Below are 22,174 nucleotides of genomic sequence, written 5' to 3'. Positions count from 1 at the left end.
TTCCCTGGGATGCACATATGAGTCCTTTTTTGGGGGGTTTTGTTAGTTAGACATGCTTACACGAGCGAGAATTCTTCCGCCGAATGTGTGCCTATCCTGCCGGAAAGACTACATCACAGCTCACTACTCCCATGGGATCTGCGTTGCGACCCTCAGTCGACAACGTGGGCGCTCAAGTGGTACCTTGCGTCTGCTTTGCCAGTATCAACAGCTGCTCAGCTGTCACATATCTCCCATGGATTCAATGGAGCTCAGACACTGGTACAGCAGCTGACTTTGGAGGTACACTTGGATAGGGATGCACACAGGCGCTTCATTACACGTTAGCGCTTGTGGAGCACACACTGGCAAGAAAGATCTGGACAGTGACCTACATGCCTAATTCACTTCTAGTTCACGGAAAGATTTATCTCATGATATGGGTCAACCATATACTTTAGAGAGCACTAAGACATGGTTTCCTGTATGGTCAAAGAAAGCTTCATAGATTTAATGTTCACATGTAACGCCTTTGATGTCAATTTTTATTGAAAAAAAACAACAACTTTTATTTCAACTGGTGTGGGCAACATACCAATATGTTTTTTTTTTTGTATTTATAAATGAATGTCTTAACTTTGACCACCATATCTTTAATAAAAATAAACATTATTGAAGGTGACTAACAACAACTATGGTAATGTGTGCCTTATTTAATCAAAATATATAAGGTCATATTTGTATACATCATGAAACAACGCTTGGAGAAATCATGAGAGAGAGAGGAAGAGAGAGAGAGAGAGAGACAGAGAGAGGAGAGAGAGAGAGGGGAGAGGAGAGAGAGAGAGAGGAGAGAGGAGAGAGGAGAGAGGAGACAGAGAGAGAGGAGAGAGAGAGGAGAGAGGAGAGAGAGAGAGAGGAGAGAGGAGAGGAGAGGAGAGAGAGAGAGAGAGAGAGAGAGAGAGAGAGATAACAGAACGACACAGACTCACAGTCTCCGTGAATGAACCGAACATTTCAAAAAGCTTTGACTTCTGTGAAAAAAAACATGATGGGTTTCTGTTCAACAGCTCATGCAAATCAACCGAGTGGATCTCTTTTAGAATCAAAAAAGAATCTTCCAGAAGCAGATATGATCAAAATCATTTCAAAATCCTGAAAAATGAATTCCAAATAAAAATCCGTTGAACTGAAAATATAATACAAATAGAAAATAAAACATCAAAAGATATCCACCCGAAAATAAATAAGGACAGCCGTGCATGAAGCATGGCAGATACTATTTGGAAACTGGACGCAGCGTTTAGTGGATGTTGGTTGTGTGTATGACGTAGCTGTGAAGTTCTTATTCACATAGATTCCTTGTTTCATGCTTCTCATACAATTCATATACATTCAGTTCTTAGACGTGTCCTCCATTAGTCCCAGTCAGAAGACCACGTCTTCTCCTTCTCTTTCATTCAGTCCTTATATCGTCAGTCCTTTCTTCTCCTCTCTTTGCCATTAGTTTCCTCACCCTCAGTGATGTGCCATAACGGTATACATCTATATATATTTCCCTTTTGTTGTTTGGTACATAAAGTGAAAACTTTCGGCTCGTCGTTTGGTTGAAGTCTCTTATTGGGTAAACAGGAAGGGGAGGAGCTTATGCAGGATCAGGAGAGTGATGAAGAGAAACGGGTCAGTGGTGGTAATGGCTCCAGAACCTGGCCAGACAAAGACAACCAGAGGGGGGTAGAAAGGTCAGTGGAAATGTCTCTGTGCTACAAATCAAACCTGAACACAGAAACTGAGGAGAGATATAGTGTTAAGACAGTACCAAGGATGCCTGGCTGTGGTGAATGGGAACAATGGGGCATCCTCCAGAGTTCAGGAAGCTCACAGTAGCTCATGATATCTGTTAACTCCCTGCCAGGAGTAGAATTCTGTATTACCTGGGCCATATTTCACACAATTATGGCTGACAAAATGGCAGTTGTGGAAAATCTCATGTCTACTTTCGTTCACGCTGAGATAGAGGTGAGAGTTTCATCCACATTGCCAGGCTACCTTTTGAGTCCATGAAATGGCGGCATCTACTTATGCTGATAGTTTTGTACAGGAAGGTAGTAGACATCCCGGGGTGAACCGGGCCATGAGGAAGAGTGGCCCTTGGATACAGCTCCTAATCCCTGTCTGATACATAACATTTCCTGTTTGGGCAGTAGAGCAACTGCTGGCTTAAAGCTGTTTCATTATGACACACGCACACTCTCTCATACGAGCACACATGCTCGTTTACGCACACACACACATGCATAAACGGACACACGCGGTCACCGAGGAACAGACCCCAACAAACAAAAGGCAGGCCAGATTGATTTTTCAGATTACACACACAGAAACAAGAGTAATAAGTCAATGTTTAACGAGGCTGGAGTTTCTGTGGCACCTCTCGTGTGAAACAGCCGTCTGTTTTTCCATTCTCACGTTTTCAACCAGGCCACGCCCCGCTACACATCCACACACCAATGCTTCCATCATCCCCCAGCCCAAAGACATGGTATAAAGACCACACGAACATCAACTCAAAGACATGAACTCTACTACACGCAAACAGGGCAATACAAGTGCTTAACAGGGCCTTACAAGACTCACCCGGAGCCAGGCCAGCTGTCTTAATCACAGACAGAACTGCAGTGTATTCAGGACAAAATGGAGTGAGTGAGAAAGCATTAGACCAAATGTCTTTCTCCATATTTCGCTGAACGTTGATGCGCTGATTGGCTCTAATCTTCGCATCAATTCCCCTTGTTTCTCCCCCATTCCACTTCTGTTGTTTCAATCTCTCATGTCCTTCCATCCGCTCTCTGTTTATGTCTCTGGCACTGTACCTCTTTGTAAACTGTATCCCTTCTTTTGTGTCCCACCCCCATTTTATTCTTGCCACATTTCTCTTCCTTTGCCCTTTTAAAATCTCTCTCTATCCGCTCTGCACCCTCTCTGTCTTCCATGGCCATTGAGTAGATTGGCTGTAGAGTGATGGACAGCATCTGGACAGGGCAGCTTATCTGACCCTCCTCACCAAGGATCCAAATGACAGGTGTTTATTTAAGGCTATCTGGAGACAGCCGGCTCTGACTGGCCCTGTCCCCTCGTGACGCACCCCACCTCAGCCCCAACCAGACCCTTACAATCACCCCTTATGGCAGGTGCTGTCACAGACATCTTTAAAATGTCCAATCCAATCTAAATTTGTTGAAAAAAAAATCATTTCCTGAGTAGAAATCGTGATAACATGTAACCCACCTTAGTATTAGAAAAGCACTTTGGGATTGAAATGTGGAAACAGAGCAGGATTATCAGTTGTGATATTGGTGAGGACCAGAGGACTGCATCAGATCACCTTTTGAAATGGGTTAGTCGCGCAGTGATCCACATCTGTTCAAAGTTCATACCTGGTGTTAATAGATATTAATTTAGCACTGGGAAAAGCCAGACTTTTCAGGTACCCTGCTTGGGAAACCAGAACTTCTTCTCACGCTCTGACGCCTGTAACATGTACATGAAATCTTTGGCACAAGACCCCCTCTATTCTATGTTCAATTCTACTCTATTCTATAGAATATTCTACAACTTCATCAGACTCAAGGAAAAGTCATTATTTTCTATCCACAACTACATTAAACCAATGGTTTCACCCTGTGTCATCTATGGTAATCTTTATCAGACACTCTCCTACTCAGACAATTAAAATATGTGTTCATTGAAGACGGAATGCCGGTAATGCTGTGTAAAAATACAAAGGTCAAACAAAAGCCATGAAAATAACAAAATGAATAAACCCACATGAATCAGCTAAAACCTGAGAACTACTCCCAGGACCATTGTTGCCAGAATCACTCCACACGTTAACACAGCAGTCACCAAACGTGTAACACCAAGGCATTACTCAATCCACACTAATCCCCCTTACTGGAAGCACTACATAAGAGAAAATAAGTTTACACTCATAAGAGCAAACACTGCTCCAACTCCAAATTCACACAACACTCTGTAGGGATCTGTCTTGTTTATCTTTGAACCATGTTTTAGTACCCGCGGGTGTCTCTCTGTAGGAATGACATCGCTTTGCCTTGAGGTTCAGATGATTCTCCCCTGAGTTTTGAATCAATCAAAGCATACACTTACTCTCAGAACACAGTGTCTGTAAGCTCATCTGTCTACTGTAGATAAATCAGTTAGCCAATATTTTACGTCCAATGGAAATGTAGGTTTGTGAGAGTAACCTCGACCTTTAAAAATACAATGAATTCAATAGTCTATTTAACTGCCGGCAATCTGCTATACTTTATATAACCCACCACATTCACATATTTGGAAACTAAAACCCGGGACATTGGGTTAAAAAGCCATCTGTGGTGTATGAAGTGGGGGTGTTGAAATTTGGCAAATGAATAGGCCCACCACATTATTTAGAGATCACATTGCAGCTCATTGGGGGCAAAGTGAAGCAGAAACAATACACCCCTCATACAGTGTACAACACTGGCTATGACTCAGCTACATGCCCTGTTCGCACAATAATTACTGTCATTAGTACACCAGCACTGTGAGGTGTACACTTGATTTCTCTATCTCTCTCTCTCTCTCTCTCTCTCTCTCTCTCTCTCTTCCCCTCGCTCTCTCTTCCTCTCTCTCTCTCTCTCTTCCCCTCTCTCTCTCTTCCTCTCTCCCTCTCTCTCTCTTCCTCTCTTCCTCTCTGTCTCTTCCTCTGTCTCTGTCTCTGTCTCTCTCTCTCTCTCGCTCTCTCACTCTCTTTCTCCTTCACACATTAGCAGGCATTGCCAATTTACCTAAAGCAGAAGCCCTTGGATGAGAGGTAGAATCTCATCGTTCTGTTAGAGATTAGCGTTCGTGTAGAGGAGCAGCTATGCCCCGTGTAGACGTGTAACTAATGACCATTAGGATGACATCACTATTCTCGAAGGTCACGGTTGGCGTCTGCTAGACGGCTGAATAGGGGGGTGATTAGGAATCGCATATGGGGAGGACAAACAGAACGACTGAAAACACCGATGTGGATAAAGAAACAAACGCGTTTTCAGAGCATGGAGTGTTCACTGGGGAGTGCAATACAACGTGCTGCAGATAGATACAGTACAAAGAAAGACAAAAGTCTATGTGGCAAAACGAGACAGAGAAAAAAGAGGGAACTATTGACCGAGCTTGGCTAAGAAAGACACTACGTCCACACAGGTGGTTGACTCTGTTCTATTCATTTAACTGGACCGAACATACAAAGAGGGATTTTGTATGATATTTTCTCTTGTTGGTGCCTAAGTTTGTCCTCGTGGACACACGGGTCACAAGTGAACGTTCTCTTCTGTTAGGGGGAGGTTGAACTCCAACAGGCTTCTTCACCACATGGAAACAAAAAGCCTTGGAAGTTCAATAATACAAGCTCAGGGCGAGGCAAACAAGTCCTCCTCCACCACTTCACCCTGCAGTGCGCCATAGGTTTGTAACTCTGACTGCTTGCGGTACCTACAATGAAGAGAACCGTTACAGAGATCGACCATTATGGATTGCCAGCTACCATTGTTCCCTATCGGTCATGTAGTGTCTTTCCTTACAGGTGAAAGTGACAACTCATTTAAGTGAGAACTCTCCACTTCTCTACCACTTTTCCCACTGTCTCATGGTCTTGGATGAGCTACTGGCCTCAACACACAGGCCCAATAATAATAAAGTAACGTAAAGTCCACCTAACCGTCCGGCCATCATCAGAGATGACAACACCAGCACAGTGCCTTCTTGCCAGGGAAACAATGGAAGTCAACAACGGAAGTCAATCAACACCACATTGGGAGAAGTGAAGTGCTTCCCACACAGTCTGACAGTTACCTAACATAATTGTCCTTGGAGCGGAGACTGACAACTGAAAAGCCACATCAGCCTGTTAATATTCCCGCACACGCGCACACGCACACACGCACACACACACACACACACACACACACACACACACACACACACACACAGAGAGAGAGAGAGAGGATGCGATAGACTGGGTGTTTAATGAGGGATTGAGACAGCTGTCCAGCCAGAGACAAATACTCTTGCCAAGGGATATCAAGGTAATCTAGAGTAGCAAGCAGACCATTGCATTTTGGGTAGGTGTATTCGAGTGAGCTCTTGCATCATCACTGTCTGGCTGTCCTCATGCTCTGTGCCATCCTCCTCACTCCCTACCAAACAAGTTCACCTGCCAAGCCCTTTCTCCAAACTGCTGAGTACACACAGTCACAGTTTTTAATATTATTGCATAGTCAACTGCTCCTATTTCTCTCTCTTTCTCACCTCCGTTTTACTGTGAATAATACTAACAGCAACATTATCGAACTAACTCCCACAGTCACATCCACAATGTGGAATATTTCCACTAACCAAATGTTCCTTTTAATCAAGCAGTCCATAATCAATATAGATAGTCAATGGAATTCTAATTAGGATATTCCAGTGAATTAATTTGACGACTGATTAATTAATGATCGAAGTAATAGCGGTTCACATTGTAATTGGCTTTCAGATTGGCCTGCATACAGGTTGATTTCGTGAAACAAGCGAGCCGAATTACTGAGAAACGTACAACAATATTTCAGATTAATTTAAAGCAAGGGACAACACTTCTGTATAAATGCCACAAACAAAGAAATGCGCTGAGATTAAAATCTTTCGAATAATATTCTGTTTCTAATGTTGGAAAATGCTGGGATTAAAGCTTGTGATTCCATGGATGGTTGTATTCACAGCTGAACGTTTCAACAAGGTTCCATTTCACTGTTGTGCGGTAGTTTTTCTGTTAGTGAATTGAGAACCAGGAGGAACATTCTCAGCTGTGCAGTCGCCACACATTCCACTGTGAACTCATGATAGACAACCACCATCCCCAAAGTGTTAGCCACTGATCTTCCGCGGGACTATCAATCCGGTTCCCTGTGAAGCGCTGGAGAATGGTGCACTGCAAGTTGATCTGTTCTCCCAGCAAGGCCACCAAACCCCCAGATGAAAAATGAACATTTGAGAGGCAATTTGAGACACCTGACAGTGTGCTGAGGGGCCGGCTTATCTGCCACATGCCCGTGGCATTTCCCCTTTAATATTAATTGTTTCTGCCACTCAGCCAGATGACATTGCAGAAAAGTGACAGATGCACGCATTTCCGAGAGGCGGGCCAGATCACATTTTTCCCCCTCAACTGTTGTTATTGTGGTACGACAAGGGAGGGCCAGTCTTTCAAATATGCCAGGGTGCTTTTTAACCTTCACAATCTGTTGACAAATATGTTGAGAGGTTCACTTAAAGAAATAAAAAAGCCAAGAAAAAATTCTGTCTCCCCACAGTTAATGTAAACGTGTCAGGGAGGCACTATTACATGGATTGATTTACTGTATTTGATTTAGTCTGACAGAGATACATGATGGGAGACCGAGAAGCAAATACTGACCAGACAATTTGAAGGAATATATCAGCCTTGAGCTGCTACATATGAAAAATAATATGCATCAGATTCTCATAATTCAACAGGTGAGTTTGCCTTGCTTTGTCCTGGACAGTCATGTTAAGACAACAAGCCCAGAGGTCAGTCTGTAATACCTCAGATGATGTTGTTTTCCCGATAATAAATCAGTATTTAAAACTGGAGCATGCAAGTATTACTGCTCAGTATGACGTATATACCAATGTTGGTCAGTCAATCCAATTGCCCTAACAATGGCTGCCTAACCTCGTTTTGTAATCTAAACAGAGCATTATTCTGCTCCCGAGTGGCATAGTGGTCGAAGTCACTGCATCTCAGTGCAAGAGGGGACACTACAGTCCCTGGTTTGAATCCAGTCTGAATCACATCCGGCCGTGATTGGGAGTCCCATGGGGCTGGGCACAATTGGCACAGCTTCGTCCAGGTTTGACCGGGGTAGGCCATCTTTGTAAATAAGAATTTGTTCTTAACTGACTTGCCTTGTCAATTAGAGGTTAAATAAAATAAAAATAAAACAAAACCAAGTAAAAAGGCAGTAACTGCTCATTTGGTCGAAAAGGATTCAATGTCATTTTTGCTACATTAAATACATGTGGACAAGAATCCTGCCTCTATTTTATTGTGTATTGGAGAAAATGGGGGTCATGTTAAACGAGAGCGAGAGAGAGAGGGGGGAGAGAGAGCGAGAGAGAGAGGGGGGGGGGGGAGAGAGAGGAGAATCAGTGAACTGGCAACGGTATTGTTAGATTTTTCTCGCCAAATGGCTGCCTCTGTCTCGCTTCGCTAAGGACAGGGCTGGCCGAGCACGCTGATCCACAATGCCAGTCCCTAGGAGAGGGTGTTTAACGTGCTCCAGGCTATTCTCACGTCCACGGTACATGTCCAGGATGGCAGCGTCAGTGTTCTGAACAGTCCAACATGAGGAGGACTAACAGCATGGTGCCATTCTATTAGCGTGGTGTTTTCAGCATTATTACCTCTTAGTTGGCAGTTAGCTTCATTCAGAAAGTAAGGGATTAGAATCACATAGAGAAGACCAAATGGATCCCTGGCCTCTGGATAAGAGAGTCTGCTAAATGACTAACACGTAGAAGTAAATGTAGCCTTCCAAATTACCAATTTGCACAACTCTGTTGATTACATTTTCAATGGAACTCAAGGCTCTGTAGATGGCATTGGCTTCAAGCATACATTTAGATGTACATGTTGTTGGATGATAGCACTGAATAAGAAGTCGGGACTAGTAGTGAAAGCGGAGGCAAAGCACTGCACTCGAGGACACAGGTAGAGTTGTGTAACTGTTTCCTCTGGAGTCCTCTCCTCCAGTTATGGCCCACCGGCTGTCCTCCTCTGCTCTGAGGACAAAGCCACAGCAAGGGGAGAACAGCCATCCCGACAAGCCACAGCACACGTCGAGCAGACACAACACTGAGTACGATAGACACAATAGGGAAGGAACAGAGAATGAAACTTTCCCACAATGTCTCCTCCAAGGGCCTCTAAAGTCTTTCGGAAAACTTCCCATCAGGAGTTCCTTTCACTCTAATCACCACACAGAAGTATAGAACTCTTGATGAGAGAGACAACCCCCGTGTAAAGAGGCCAGAACCCTGGCAACAGCCTATCATTAGAGGAGGGCCTTGCTCTACATTACCCCCTTAGTCACCCTGCAAACCACCAACGCACTGACAGCAATAGCCAGGAAAGAGGAGGCGAAGTGTGGAGGCATGCTTCCAGCCAGAGGTATGAACATGGTCTCCCTGGCTGCTTTCACATCACGTCTGTACACGCACGCAGACACAATCAAAACATACATCAGCACACAGTCACATGCTAACGCACATAAACAGACAAGTGTCATCCCACATACTGATAAGTGTGCATCCACCTTCCCTACCCACAGCTAGACATGTCTCCCACGCTGCACCACCACTGCGTCAGCAGCTGTAAGTCTGATATGGCCGAGCGGCGAATTAAACTCTCCTGCGGAGTCTGTGAAATGTAATTATTCAGGAGTATGCTTCATCGATCAATAGCAAGTCTGGCGTGTGAGATAGCCCCCTGCTCGCTCTCTCCAAGGGCTGCTTTAGGGCGCTCTCACCTTATAGTGTAGAGATCATGAGGAGACATATCCATTGTGAATCATATCTTCATAATTTCTTTCTCTATATGGTGGACACTATAAAGAAAAGAAGGTGTCACTCTCCTTTGCGCCCCCTCTGCAGCATCTATAGTGGAAAATCATAAGTATTCACCCCCTTGGATTTCTCACATTGTGTTGATTATGAAGTGGGATTGAAATTCATTTCATTGTATTTTTTTTGGTAATTGATGTCAAAGTGAAATAAAAATTCCGTATATATTTTTGTTAAATGAATGAAAAATAAAACACTAAATATACGTTGATTAGATAAGTATTCGCCCCTGAGTCAATGCATGTTAGAATCACCTTTGGCAGCGATTACAGCTGTGTGTCTTTCTGGGTAAGACCCTAAGAGCTTTCCACATCTGGATTGTGTGTGATATTTTCAAAATATTCCTTTCAAAATTCTTCAAGCTCTGTCAAGGAGTTGAGGATCATGGCTGGACAGCAATCTTCAAGTCTTGCCATAGATTTCAAGCAGATTTAAGTCAAAACGGTAACTTGGCCACTCAGGAACATTCACTGTCTTCTTGGTAAGCAACACCAGTGTAGATTTGTGTTGCAGGTTATTGTCCTGCTGAAACGTGAATTTCTCTCCCAGTGTGCGGTGTAAACTTTGTCCTTGTACTTTATTTGTAGGAGTTAGTTGTTAGGTTATTGGTTAAAGGTGCAACACAATATTGATTATTGAATTATCATGATCTAGTTCAGTCTTATCAATCACTTAAACTAATGTAATAATCTCTTACCTAGCTTGATTACTGTGGGCATATTTGTTTACTTTTTGTTGTTTTAAATAGAGACGGCTAGAAGGGCCATGGGTCATGGGTCATGACCCCCTGCCAAGTCATCTCCACCTCTGCAAATAGCACTGCTGAGTTGTTTAAAAAGTTATAGTCAATCGATCAATAATATAGTAATACTCTTAGATAATTTTTTTTACATTTACAATATGGAGATCTATGAGAGTAGAAAGGTTCAGAACTTTTGTGAAACATCACAGCACAGTTGAAAAATATATGGCAAACAATTACATTGATGGAAGCAAAGATCTATCTGCAATATTAAAGCTGATCTACCCCCTAAAATATATATATACTGCTCAAAAAAATAAAGGGAACACTTAACAACACATCCTAGATCTGAATGAAAGAAATAATCTTATTAAATACTTTTTTCTTTACATAGCTGAATGTGCTGACAACAAAATCACACAAAAATAATCAATGGAAATCCAATTTATCAACCCATGGAGGTCTGGATTTGGAGTCACACTCAAAATTAAAGTGGAAAACCACACTACAGGCTGATCCAACTTTGATGTAATGTCCTTAAAACAAGTCAAAATGAGGCTCAGTAGTGTGTGTGGCCTCCACATGCCTGTATGACCTCCCTACAACGCCTGGGCATGCTCCTGATGAGGTGGCGGATGGTCTCCTGAGGGATCTCCTCCCAGACCTGGACTAAAGCATCCGCCAACTCCTGGACGGTCTGTGGTGCAAAGTGGCGTTGGTGGATGGAGCGAGACATGATGTCCCAGATGTGCTCAATTGGATTCAGGTCTGGGGAACGGGCGGGCCAGTCCATAGCATCAATGCCTTCCTCTTGCAGGAACTGCTGACACACTCCAGCCACATGAGGTCTAGCATTGTCTTGCATTAGGAGGAACCCAGGGCCAACCACACCAGCATATGGTCTCACAAGGGGTCTGAGGATCTCATCTCGGTACCTAATGGCAGTCAGGCTACCTCTGGCGAGCACATGGAGGGCTGTGCGGCTCCCCAAAGTAATGCAACCCCACACCATGACTGACCCACCGCCAAACCGGTCATGCTGGAGGATGTTGCAGGCAGCAGAATGTTCTCCACGGCGTCTCCAGACTCTGTCACATATGTCACGTGCTCAGTGTGAACCTGCTTTCATCTGTGAAGAGCACAGGGCGCCAGTGGCGAATTTGCCAATCTTGGTGTTCTCTGGCAAATGCCAAACGTCCTGCACGGTGTTGGGCTGTAAGCACAACCCCCACATGTGGACGTCGGCCCCTCATACCACCCTCATGGAGTCTGTTTCTGACCGTTTGAGCAGACACATGCACATTTGTGGCCTGCTGGAGGTCATTTTGCAGGGCTCTGGCAGTGCTTCTCCTGCTCCTCCTTGCACAAAGGCGGAGGTAGCGGTAGAAACAGACTCCATGAGGGTGGTAAGGCTTTTGGTCCTAAATGCAAAGCCTTATGAGCAATCGTGGGAGAAGGGCCTTGGTCGAAGTCATCTTTTCTTCGATCCTGACTACATATATATATAAATATACAGTGCCTTCGGAAAGTATTCAGGAAAGTATTCAGACCCCTTGACTTTTCCACATTTTGTTACGTTGCAGCCTTATTCTGAAATTGATTACTTCGTTTTTTCCCCTCATTAATTTACACACAATGCCCCATAATGACAAAGCAAAAACAGTTCTTAGAATTTTTTTCTCATTTATCAAATATAATTAACTGAAATATCATATTTACATAAGAATTCAGACCAATGTATTCAGTACTTTGTTGAAGCACCTTTGGCAGCAATTACAGCATTGAGTCTTCTTGGGTATCACATTACAAGCATGGCACACCTGTATTTGGGGAGTTTCTCCCATTCTTCTCTGTAGATCCCCTCAAGCTCTGTCAGGTTGGATGGGGAACGTTGCTGCACAGGTATTTTCACGTCTCTCCAGAGATGTTTGATCGGTTTCAAGTCCAGGCTCTGGCTGGGCCACTCAAGGACATTCAGAGACTTGTCCCAAAGCCACTCCTGCGTTGTCTTGGCTGTTGTCCTGTTGGAAGGTGAACCTTCGCCCCAGTCTGAGGTCCTGAGCACTCTGGAACAGGTTTTCATCAAGGATCTCTCTCTACTTTGCTCCGGTCATCTTTGCTTCGATCCTGACTAGTCTCCCTGCCACTGAAAAACATCCCCACAGCATGGTGCTGCCACCACCATGCTTCACCGTAGGGATGGTGCCAGGTTTCCTCCAGATGTGATGCTTGGCATTCAGGCCAAATAGTTCAATCTTGATTTCATCAGACCAGATGCCTTTTGGCAAATTCCAAGTGGGCTGTCATGTGCCTTTTACTGAGGAATGTCTTCCGTCTGGCCACTCTACCATAAAGGCCTGATTGGTGGAGTGCTGCAGAGATGGTTGTCCTTCTGGAAGGTTATCCCATCTCCACAGAGGAACTCTAGAGCTCTGCCAGAGTGACCATCGGGTTCTTGGTCACCTCCCTGACCAAGGCCCTTCTCCCACGATTGCTCAGTTTGGCCACGCGGCCAGCTCTAGGAAGAGTCTTGGTGGTTACAAACTTCTTTCTATTAAGAATCATGGAGGCAGGCCTCCCGGTGGTGCATTGGTCTAAGGCACTGCATCGCAGTGCTAGCTGTGCCACCAGAGATTCTGGGTTCGAGCCCAGGCTTTGTCGCAGCCGGCCGCAACCGGGAGGTCCATGGAGCGACGCACAATTGGCCCAGCGTCGTCCAGGTTAGGGAGGGTTTGGCCGGCAGGGATATCCTTGTCTCATCGCACACTAGTGACTCCTGTGGCAGGCCGGGCGCAGTGCACGCTGGCCAGGTCGCCAGGTGTACGGTGTTTCCTCCGACACATTGGTGCGGCTGGCTTCTGGGTTGGATGTGCAATGTGTCAAGAAGCAGTGCGGCTAGGTTGGGTTGTGTTTCAGAGGATGCATGGCTCTCGACCTTCACCTCTCCCGAGTTTGTACGGGAGTTGCAGCAATGAGACAAGACTGTAACTACTACCAATTGGGTACCACGAAATTGGGGAGAAAAAAAATGGGTTAAAAAAAATTAAAATAAGAATGATGGAGGCCACTGTGTTCTTGGGGATCTTCAATGCTGCATAATTTTTTGTTGTACCCTTCCCAGATCTGTGCCACTACACAATCCTGTCTCGGAGCTCTACAGACAATTCCTTCGACCTCATTAGTTGGTTTTTGCTCTGACAAGCACTGTCAACTGTGGGACCTTATAGACAGGTGTGTGCATTTCCAAATCATGTCCAATCAATTGAATTTACCACAGATGGACTCCAATGTTGTAGAAACATTTCAAGGATAATCAATGGAAACAGGATGGACCTGAGCTCAATTTCGAGTCTCATAGCAAAGGGTCTGAATACTAATGTAAATAAGGTATTTCTGTTTTTTATATTTAATAAACTAGCAAACATTTCTAAAAACCTGTTTTCACTTTGTCATTATGGGGTATCGTTTGCAGAATGATGGGGATTTATTTTTCTGTTATTCATTTTATAATAAGTCTGTAACGTAACAAAATGTGGAAACAGTCAAGGGGTCTGAATACTTTCTGAAGGCACCGTATATACTGCATTACCAAAAGTATGTGGACATCTGCTCTTTGAACATCTCATTCCGAAATGGGCATTAATATGGAGTTGGTCCACCCTTTGCTGTTCTAACAGCCTCCACTCTTCTGGGAAGGCTTTCCACTAGAAGTTGGATCATTGCTGTGGGGACTTGCTTCCATTCAGCCACAAGAGCATTAGTGAGGTCGGGCACTGATGTTGGGTGATTTAGACCTGGCTCGCAGTCGGCCTTCCAATTCATCCCAAAGTTGTTCGATGGGGTTGAGGTCAGGGCAGGGCTCTGTGCAGGCCAGGGCTCTGTGCAGGCCAGTCAATTTTTTCCACACCGATCTCGACAAGCCATTTCTGTATGGACCTCATTTTGTGCACAGGGGTATTATCATGCTGAAACAGGAAAGGACCTTCCCCAAACTGTTGCCACAAAGTTGGAAGCACAGACTCGAATAGAATGTCATTGTATGCTTTAGTGTTAAGGTTTCCCTTCACGGGCCTCCCGAGTAGCGCAGCAGTCTAAGGCAATGCATCCCAGTGCTAGAAGCATCACTACAGATCCAGGTTCGATCCTGGGCTTTGTCGCAGCCGGCCACCACCGGAGACCCATGAGGCGGCGCACAATTGGCCTAGCGTCATCCGGGTTAGGGGAGGGTTTGGCCGGCTGGGATGTCCTTGTCCCATCGCACTCTAGGGACTCCTTGTGGCGTCCGGGCGCATGTATGATGACTTCGGTCAACAGCTGTACAGTGTTTCCTCCAACACATTGGTGTGGCTGGCTTCTGGGTTAAGCGGGCAGTGTGTGAAGAAGCAATGCGGCTTGGCTGGGTTGTGTTTCAGAGGATGCACGGCTCTCGACTTTTGCCTCTCCCGAGTCCGTACAGGAGTTGCAACAATGATACAAGACTGTAACTACTACCAATTGGATGTCACAAAATTGGGGAGAAAAAAGTGTAAAAAGTTCCAAACATTTCCCTTCTCTGGAACTAAGGGGCCTAGCCCGAATCATGAAAAACAGCCCCAGACAATTATTCCTACTCTACCAAACTTTACAGGTGGCACTTTGTATTCAGGCAGGTAGCGTTCTCCTGGCATCCGTCAAATCCAGATTTGTCTGTCGGACTGAAGGATGGTGAAGCGTGAATCATCAATCAAGAGAACACGTTTCCACTATTGCAGAGTCCAATGGCGGCGAGATTTACAAACTCCAGCCAACTATTAGCATTGCACATGGTGATCTTAGGCTTGTGTGCGGCTGCTCGGCCATGGAAAACCATTTCATTAACCTCCCCTGGCGAACAGTTATTGTGTTGACGTTGCTTCCAGAGGCAGTTTGGAACTCGGTAGTGAGTGTTGCAACTGAGGACAGATGATTTTTACGCGTTACACGCTTCAGCACTTGGTGGTCCTATTCTGTGAGCTTCTGTGGCCTACCACTTCACGGCTGAGACGTTGTTGCTCCTAGACATTTCGCCTTCACAATAACAGCACTAAAATTTGACAGGGGAAGCTCTAGCAGTGCAGAAATTTGATGAACTGACTCGTTGGAAAGGTGGCATCCTATGACGGTGCCACGTTGAAAGTCACTAAGCTCTTCAGTAAGGCCATACTTGTGTATAGATAGTGTGTATATACTTGTGTATAGATATGTGTATATAAGTCGGAAGTTTACATTCACTTAGGTTGGAGTCATTAAAACTCGTTTTTCAACCACTCCACAAATTTCTTAACAAACTATAGTTTTGGCAAGTCGGTTAGGACGTCTACTTTGTGCATGACACAAGTAATGTTTCGAACAATTGTCTACAGACAGATTATTTCACTTTTAATTCACTGTATCACAATTCCAGTGGGTCAGAACTGTACATACACTAAGTTGACTGTGCCTTTAAACAGCTTGGAAAATTCCAGAAAATGATGTCATGGCTTTAGAAGCTTCTGATAGGCTAATTTACATAATTTGTGTCATTTGGAGGTGTACCTGTGGATGTATTTCAAGGCTTACCTTCAAACTCAGTGCCTCTTTGCTTGACATCATGGGAAAATCAAAAGAAATCAGCCAAGACCTCAGACAAAAAAATGGCAGACCTCCACAAGTCTGGTTCATCCTTGGGAGCAATTTCCAAACGCCTGAAGGTACCACATTCATCTGTACAAACAATAGTACGCAAGTATAAACACCATGGGACCACGCAGTCGTCACACCGCTCAGGAAGGAGACGCGTTCTGTCTCCTAGAGATGAACGTGCTTTTGGTGCGAAAAGTGCAATTCAATCCCAGAACAACAGCAAAGGACCATGTGAAGATGCTGGAGGAAACAGGTACAAAAGAATCTATATCCACAGTAAAACGAGTCCTATATCGACATAACCTGAATGGCCGCTCAGCAAGGAAGAAGCCACTGCTCCAGAACCGCCATAAAAAAGCCAGACTACGGTTTGCAACTGCACATGGGGACAAAGATCGTACTTTTTGGAAAAATGTTCTCTGGTCTGATGAAACAAAAATAGAACTGTTTGGCCATAATGACTATCGCTATGTTTGGAGGAAAAAGGGGGAGGCTTGCAAGCCCGAAGAACACCATCCCAACCGCGAAGGACAGGGGTGGCAGCATCATGTTGTGGGGATGCTTTGCTGCAGGAGGGACTGGTGCACTTCACAAAATAGATGGCATAATGAGGCAGGAAAATGATGTGGAAATATTGAAGCAACATCTCAAGACATCAGTCAGGAAGTTAAAGCTTGGTCGCAAATGGGTCTTCCAAATGGACAATGACCCCAAGCATACTTCCAAAGTTGTGGCAAAATGGCTTAAGGACAACAAAGTCAAGGTATTTGAGTGGCCATCACAAAGCCCTGACCTCAATCCCATAGAAAATTTGTGGGCAGAACTGAAAAATATTGTGCGAGCAAGGAGGCCTACAAACCTAACTCAGTTACACCAGCTCTGTCAAGAGGAATGGGCCAAAATTCACCAAACCTATTGTGGGAAGCTTGTGGAAGGCTACCCAAAACGTTTGACCCAAGTTAAACAATTTAAAGGCAATGTCAATCAAATACTAATTGAGTGTATGTAAACGTCTGACCCACTGGGAATGTGATGAAAGAAATACAAGCTGAAATAAATCATTCTCTCTACTATTATTCTGACATTTCATATTCTTTAAATAAAGTGGTGATCCTAACTGACCGAAGACAGGGAATTTTTCCTTGGATTAAATGTCAGGAATTGTGAAGAACTGAGTTTAAATGTATTTGCCTAAGGTGTATGTAAACTTCCGACTTCAACTGTATACAGTACTAGTCAAAAGTTTGGACACACCTACTCATTGTGTGCAAAGCTGTCATCAAGGCAAAGACTGGCTACTTTAAAGAATCTAAAATCTAAAATCTATTTTGATTTGTTTAACATGTATATATACAAAAGTATGTGGATACTCCTTCAAATTAGTGGATTCGCTATTTCAGCCACACTCGTTTCTGACAGCCATGCATTCTCCATATATATTATTATTCTAGTCACTCTGTCATTTAGGACATTATTTTCGAGTAACTACAATGTTGCTGATCGATCTTCAGTTTCCTCCCTTCACAGCCAGTGAACTCTGTAGCTGTTTTGAAATCACCATTGGCCTCATGGTGACATCCCTGAGGAGTTTCCATATTGTCCGACAGCTCAGTTAAGAGGGACCTCTGTGTCTTTGTTGCGTCTGGGTGGTTTAATACATCATCCAGAGCATCATTATGAACTTGACCATGCTTAAAGAGATATTCAATGTCTAATTTGTTATTGTTACCCATCTACCAATCACTGCCCTTCTTCATCAGGCTTTTGCAAAGCTCACTGGTTTTTGTAGTTGAATCTGTGCTTGAAATTCAACATTTGACTGGGGGCCTTATATATGTTGTATAGGGGACAGAGGAAGGGTCAGCCATTGAAAAATCATGTCAACTCTTATTATTTCATACAGAGTGAGTCCATGTAACTTAATATGTCATTTTCTAAGCTACATTCACTCCTGAACTAATTTAGGCTTGCCTAAACAAAAAGGGTGAATACTTGTGCAACAACTATATTTTAGTTATTTAATTTGTAGGCCTATTAATTTGTTAACGTTCTCTTCACTTTGACATAATGGAGAATTTTGTGTAGATGAATGACAATGACATTTCAATCCCACTACGCCACGTAAGAAAATGTGAAAAAATCCAAGGGGATGAATATTTATGATACCTACTGCAGATACATACACACCTTCCTTCACTCTCCATAGTCTGACTATAACCTCTGGCAAAATCAAATGTCTCAACTGGTGGAAAGATATGTAGATATGTCCCAGCATGGATAAATGCATTTTATTTATTAAGATATGATGAAAGAAAGAATACCTCCCCGTAAGAAACACTGCCCTGTGAAGCAATATAATTACATGTAACAGGTTGTGTTCTCTACACAAGCATCATCAAATATATAATTATTCAATAACATTATATTATTCAATGACAATAAAAATGTCCGTGTAATTTATTATTCACTCAAAAAGGGTAAATCACCGATCTGAATGACATGCTCCTGATGGTCTGACAGGAGATGGAGGAGTAACACAAACAAACTCTCCGTCTTCTACCCTTGTATCACTAGGTGTCACTGTTGCACTTTAACTTACCAGCTCCGTGCTGCTGTCGGAGGATGGCCGCATTGCCGGGCCTTGGCGAAGCTGAGGACTTTGCTGCAGAGGCGGTGGTCATCGTGCTGGCGGGGAGGGGGCCATTTCCCGCCGGAGGAGGCACACGAGGCTTTCCCTGACCCGGCTCAGAGGTAGCCCGCCCCCCGGCCACCGCGTCCTTGCTGTTCCTCAGTGGCCATCTATTCTGAATGTGGGACACGGCCTCCTCGGCCACCATGCCATCACGCGGAATCACCTGGAGGGTGGCTTGAACCTTGTATTCCTGAGTCTCGTCGGAGTACAAGTCGGAAACTCGGCACTCGTACACCCCCTCGTCCTCCTTTCGCACCTTGGAGAGACTAAGCCTGTGAGATATGGCGCTGCCCTGTACCCTCACAGTCTACAAAGAGAAATAGAGAAAGGGAGAAATTGCTACATGCACAATAAAACCTGTTGGTTTCGACAATAAATATGTATATATCAAAGTAGACTATGCCGGCCACTCATTAGACTACTGCCACATATGCAGCACGCGATGGGGGCTTATGGGTTTGATAGCTTAAATCCTAAAGGCCTATAATCCCAAAAAATCTTAAACGTGTGGACGCAGTCTCAATAGAGAAATAACTTGCCTCTCGGCAGGAAAATGCAATAACGTCGCAGTTTAGTGGTGGGTTTAAACATGGCAGATTTAATGCTGCCTGTTGTGTGGCAGGTCTCTGGATACATTTCAAAACAAGATTAGTCTATATTTATATTATAAAGGCGACATGATAATGGTGAGCCAGCCAGGTTTGAGCCAACTGTACAAAATGGAGTCGTAAGTCTAGAAAAAACGATGCTTGGAAAAATGCCCACTTGCAACAGAGGCGTGGACAGTTACCACCATAGGTTGTGCTAAAATATTGTCCATCGACCTCCATAGCGCCCCTTGTCCATATGATGTGACTAGCCCTTTGATCTTGAACAATGTTTCTAAACATTTTATTACTCAAATGCATTACGGGACTTAACTGTGCAGCCACATACAACATTTGAAGAAATCAGATAGATATCTACACTATGATAAAGTTTAAGCGTGAATGCTTCAGCTGGACATGAGGAAACACAAACACTTACGCTTATTTTTGTGGCATCCTTTTGAGTGACCTGAAACCAGAAATGTGTCGAAGTGTTATGGTCAGCCAGAGACACAAGACTGCATAATACTCTCGTTAATAGCAATTACACTTTAGGATATGAGCTTCACCACAATTGGAATTCCATGTGCAATTTTGAATAGCTTTCGACATTGTACAATTGTTTCTACAACTGCGCGCATTGACATCAGCACCATGGACAGCAACAGTTGCGTTGTTCCCAAACCTGCCCCAAACAGCGTGCATTGGCATCAGCACCATGGACAGCAACAGCTGCAATAACTCTCGAGCTGTTATAAATGATCGGTTGTGTTTTCCAGTGCATGTTTAATGTGCTTAAATAACAGAGCAGAAACTACAGATGAGATTGTTCTGTGTCCCTGAGTCGATTGAAACAGAGGCACAGATTGCGTAATCATGTCACAGTTATCCAACAGCATTATGGAATATTCCAACGTGGGCATCTCCGCTGCATGCATGAGAACTCTCCCTGAACTCATTTTAAAATCAAACAAGTGCCATTTGTATCATTAGGTGTGACGTCCCCCCTCCCGCCCACCCCAATATACACACCCCCTTCTTTAATATAAATGGCCACACAGTGTTTACAATCTCCAGTATATCCGCTCACATGCTTTTAGTCGGCAAACATGTTGTAATGAAGTCCATCAAATAAATAGCGACATATGTCGTACATATGGCGATGCCATCATGAAAGGCCAGATTGCACACAGCCGTAGCCATAAGTGTCAATCCCTTTTGGTGCAACTTCGAACATTTAAACAGAGCCCCTCTCAGTAGCTGCCCAGGAGCAGCCCAACCTGCCCTCCCTGTCACGGGGACAGCATTACCTTGGCTCTGTTCGCCGGAGCGCTTATTTGCAGTTCGTGTGCAAGTTCTTTAGGTGTTGTCTCCTTTAGGTACCACCACTGGATCTCAAGCGAGAAGGGCGATGATCCGATGGCCCGAAAGGCGCACGGCATCTCAACGTCTTCTCCCTCACCGACACTCGCATCTTTGGGCACTTCAGTAAATGTAGCTAACATTGAGAAAAGACAACGTATAGAATAGATTACTATGTTGGAAGAACACATTTACAAAGGTCTGAGATTACGTAGCCTCATGACAGACAACTGACATGCGCTATATAGTGAGATCCGTATCCACATTGTCTTTATTTCGCAATACAATCATATTCAGGTTGCCATTCAATCTAACATATCAGTTTATAATAGTTTAAGACTAAAAAGAAAATAGACAATGAAGCAATGACGCAAAGGTAGTCTACACAACTTGGCGTAATGGCTTTATGTGACCTGTGTACTGTGTACTGTGTACTGTGTACTGTGTAATTGAAATGACCATGGCGTTTGATAGAACCTGTAACAGAATAAATACAAGTATTTGGTCACCATGAGAATACTAATTATTGTTGCTTTACGTGTTTTGAGAGATCGTGTTCATCTAGCATTAGGCTTAGCATAACTGAGGAAATGTGGACATTATGCAAAACTGCTGAAGCACAGCCTTGACACGTGTTCGTCTAATACTTGAATCCTATCCATTTATTCTCTCACCCATGTATCATTTCATCGACAACGTAATTCGTTTTTTCTTATCGCGACCAAGTCACTGCAGCATAATAATGCGCTCGACTTCAAATAATGACCCGGTCCGGTCCATATCACAACAGCTTGAAATCAAAAATCTAACGACGGGGGCTGTTCGATTGACAGCATTTGTGTTCACCATCAAAAGCACGGCATGCCACGACTAACAAAGTTGACTTACCATTTACACAGAATAACAAGGGTGCATTAAGAATTAAATAATAAAGGACGCCGTTGAGTCCCCGTTTTTCCATCTCATAGATATCCTAGGGTAGTTAGATTAGAGAGCGCGTAAAGACGGTCATTTGACCATAAATGTATCTTTATAACACCAACATTTCAATTTCCATGATGGGCAAGCGTTGGTCTCTGATCTGTTGGGTAATTCGTTAGCTTTTCCAAAGATGTAGGATATTTCACAAGATCCAAATAACGTACTCCAATATGTTTTCCTGCCAGCCAGGCGAAAAACGTACAATCCAAAGGTGTGAACCAGAATACCCTCTCTTGATAAGTGAGAATGTTCTGCAGCTGCTCTATATTCTGTTATTATCCCTGTATAACTGTGATTCCTTATTTCCTGGTGTGCTTCAGGTCGAAACCAAACTTCTTCTCGGCTGAAAGAAACCTGCTCATTCTGCTTTCCACACGAAGGGAAGGTTTCCCGGGCACTTCTCCAAGACCCATTACATAACCATCCTTGTGTCCGCTCCCATAAAGAGGACCTGCCGAGGACGAGATTCCCGTG

At 44.0% G+C, this 22,174-nt stretch overlaps 1 protein-coding gene across 1 annotated transcript; it reads right to left on the bottom strand.

Annotated features, from left to right (window-relative positions):
• Positions 1–854: 854 nt before the first annotated feature.
• Positions 855–21,962, bottom strand: LOC115202929 (V-set and transmembrane domain-containing protein 2B-like). Its single transcript, XM_029767105.1, has 5 exons — positions 21,608–21,962; positions 20,668–20,855; positions 19,797–19,826; positions 18,678–19,077; positions 855–1,685 (listed from the first exon to the last, which is right to left on the bottom strand). Exons 1-5 carry the CDS (start codon positions 21,678–21,680, stop codon positions 1,597–1,599), a joined length of 780 nt encoding a protein of 259 aa, XP_029622965.1. The 5' UTR covers positions 21,681–21,962; the 3' UTR covers positions 855–1,596.
• Positions 21,963–22,174: the final 212 nt, after the last annotated feature.

The sequence above is a fragment of the Salmo trutta genome, chromosome 12, assembly GCF_901001165.1.
Source record: "Salmo trutta chromosome 12, fSalTru1.1, whole genome shotgun sequence".
Taxonomy (NCBI): domain Eukaryota; kingdom Metazoa; phylum Chordata; class Actinopteri; order Salmoniformes; family Salmonidae; genus Salmo; species Salmo trutta.
This window is presented reverse-complemented; position numbering and strand designations above follow the sequence as displayed.

Coding starts and splice junctions, on each gene's coding strand:
- LOC115202929 (XM_029767105.1), bottom strand. CDS start 21,680: ATGGAAAAACGGGGACTCAACGGCGTCCTTTATTATTTAATTCTTAAT. Junction 19,078..19,796: donor AGGATGCCACAAAAATAAGC/GTAAGTGTTTGT, acceptor TTCTCTTTGTAG/ACTGTGAGGGTACAGGGCAG. Junction 1,686..18,677: donor CCGACAGCAGCACGGAGCTG/GTAAGTTAAAGT, acceptor TTGTCTGGCCAG/GTTCTGGAGCCATTACCACC.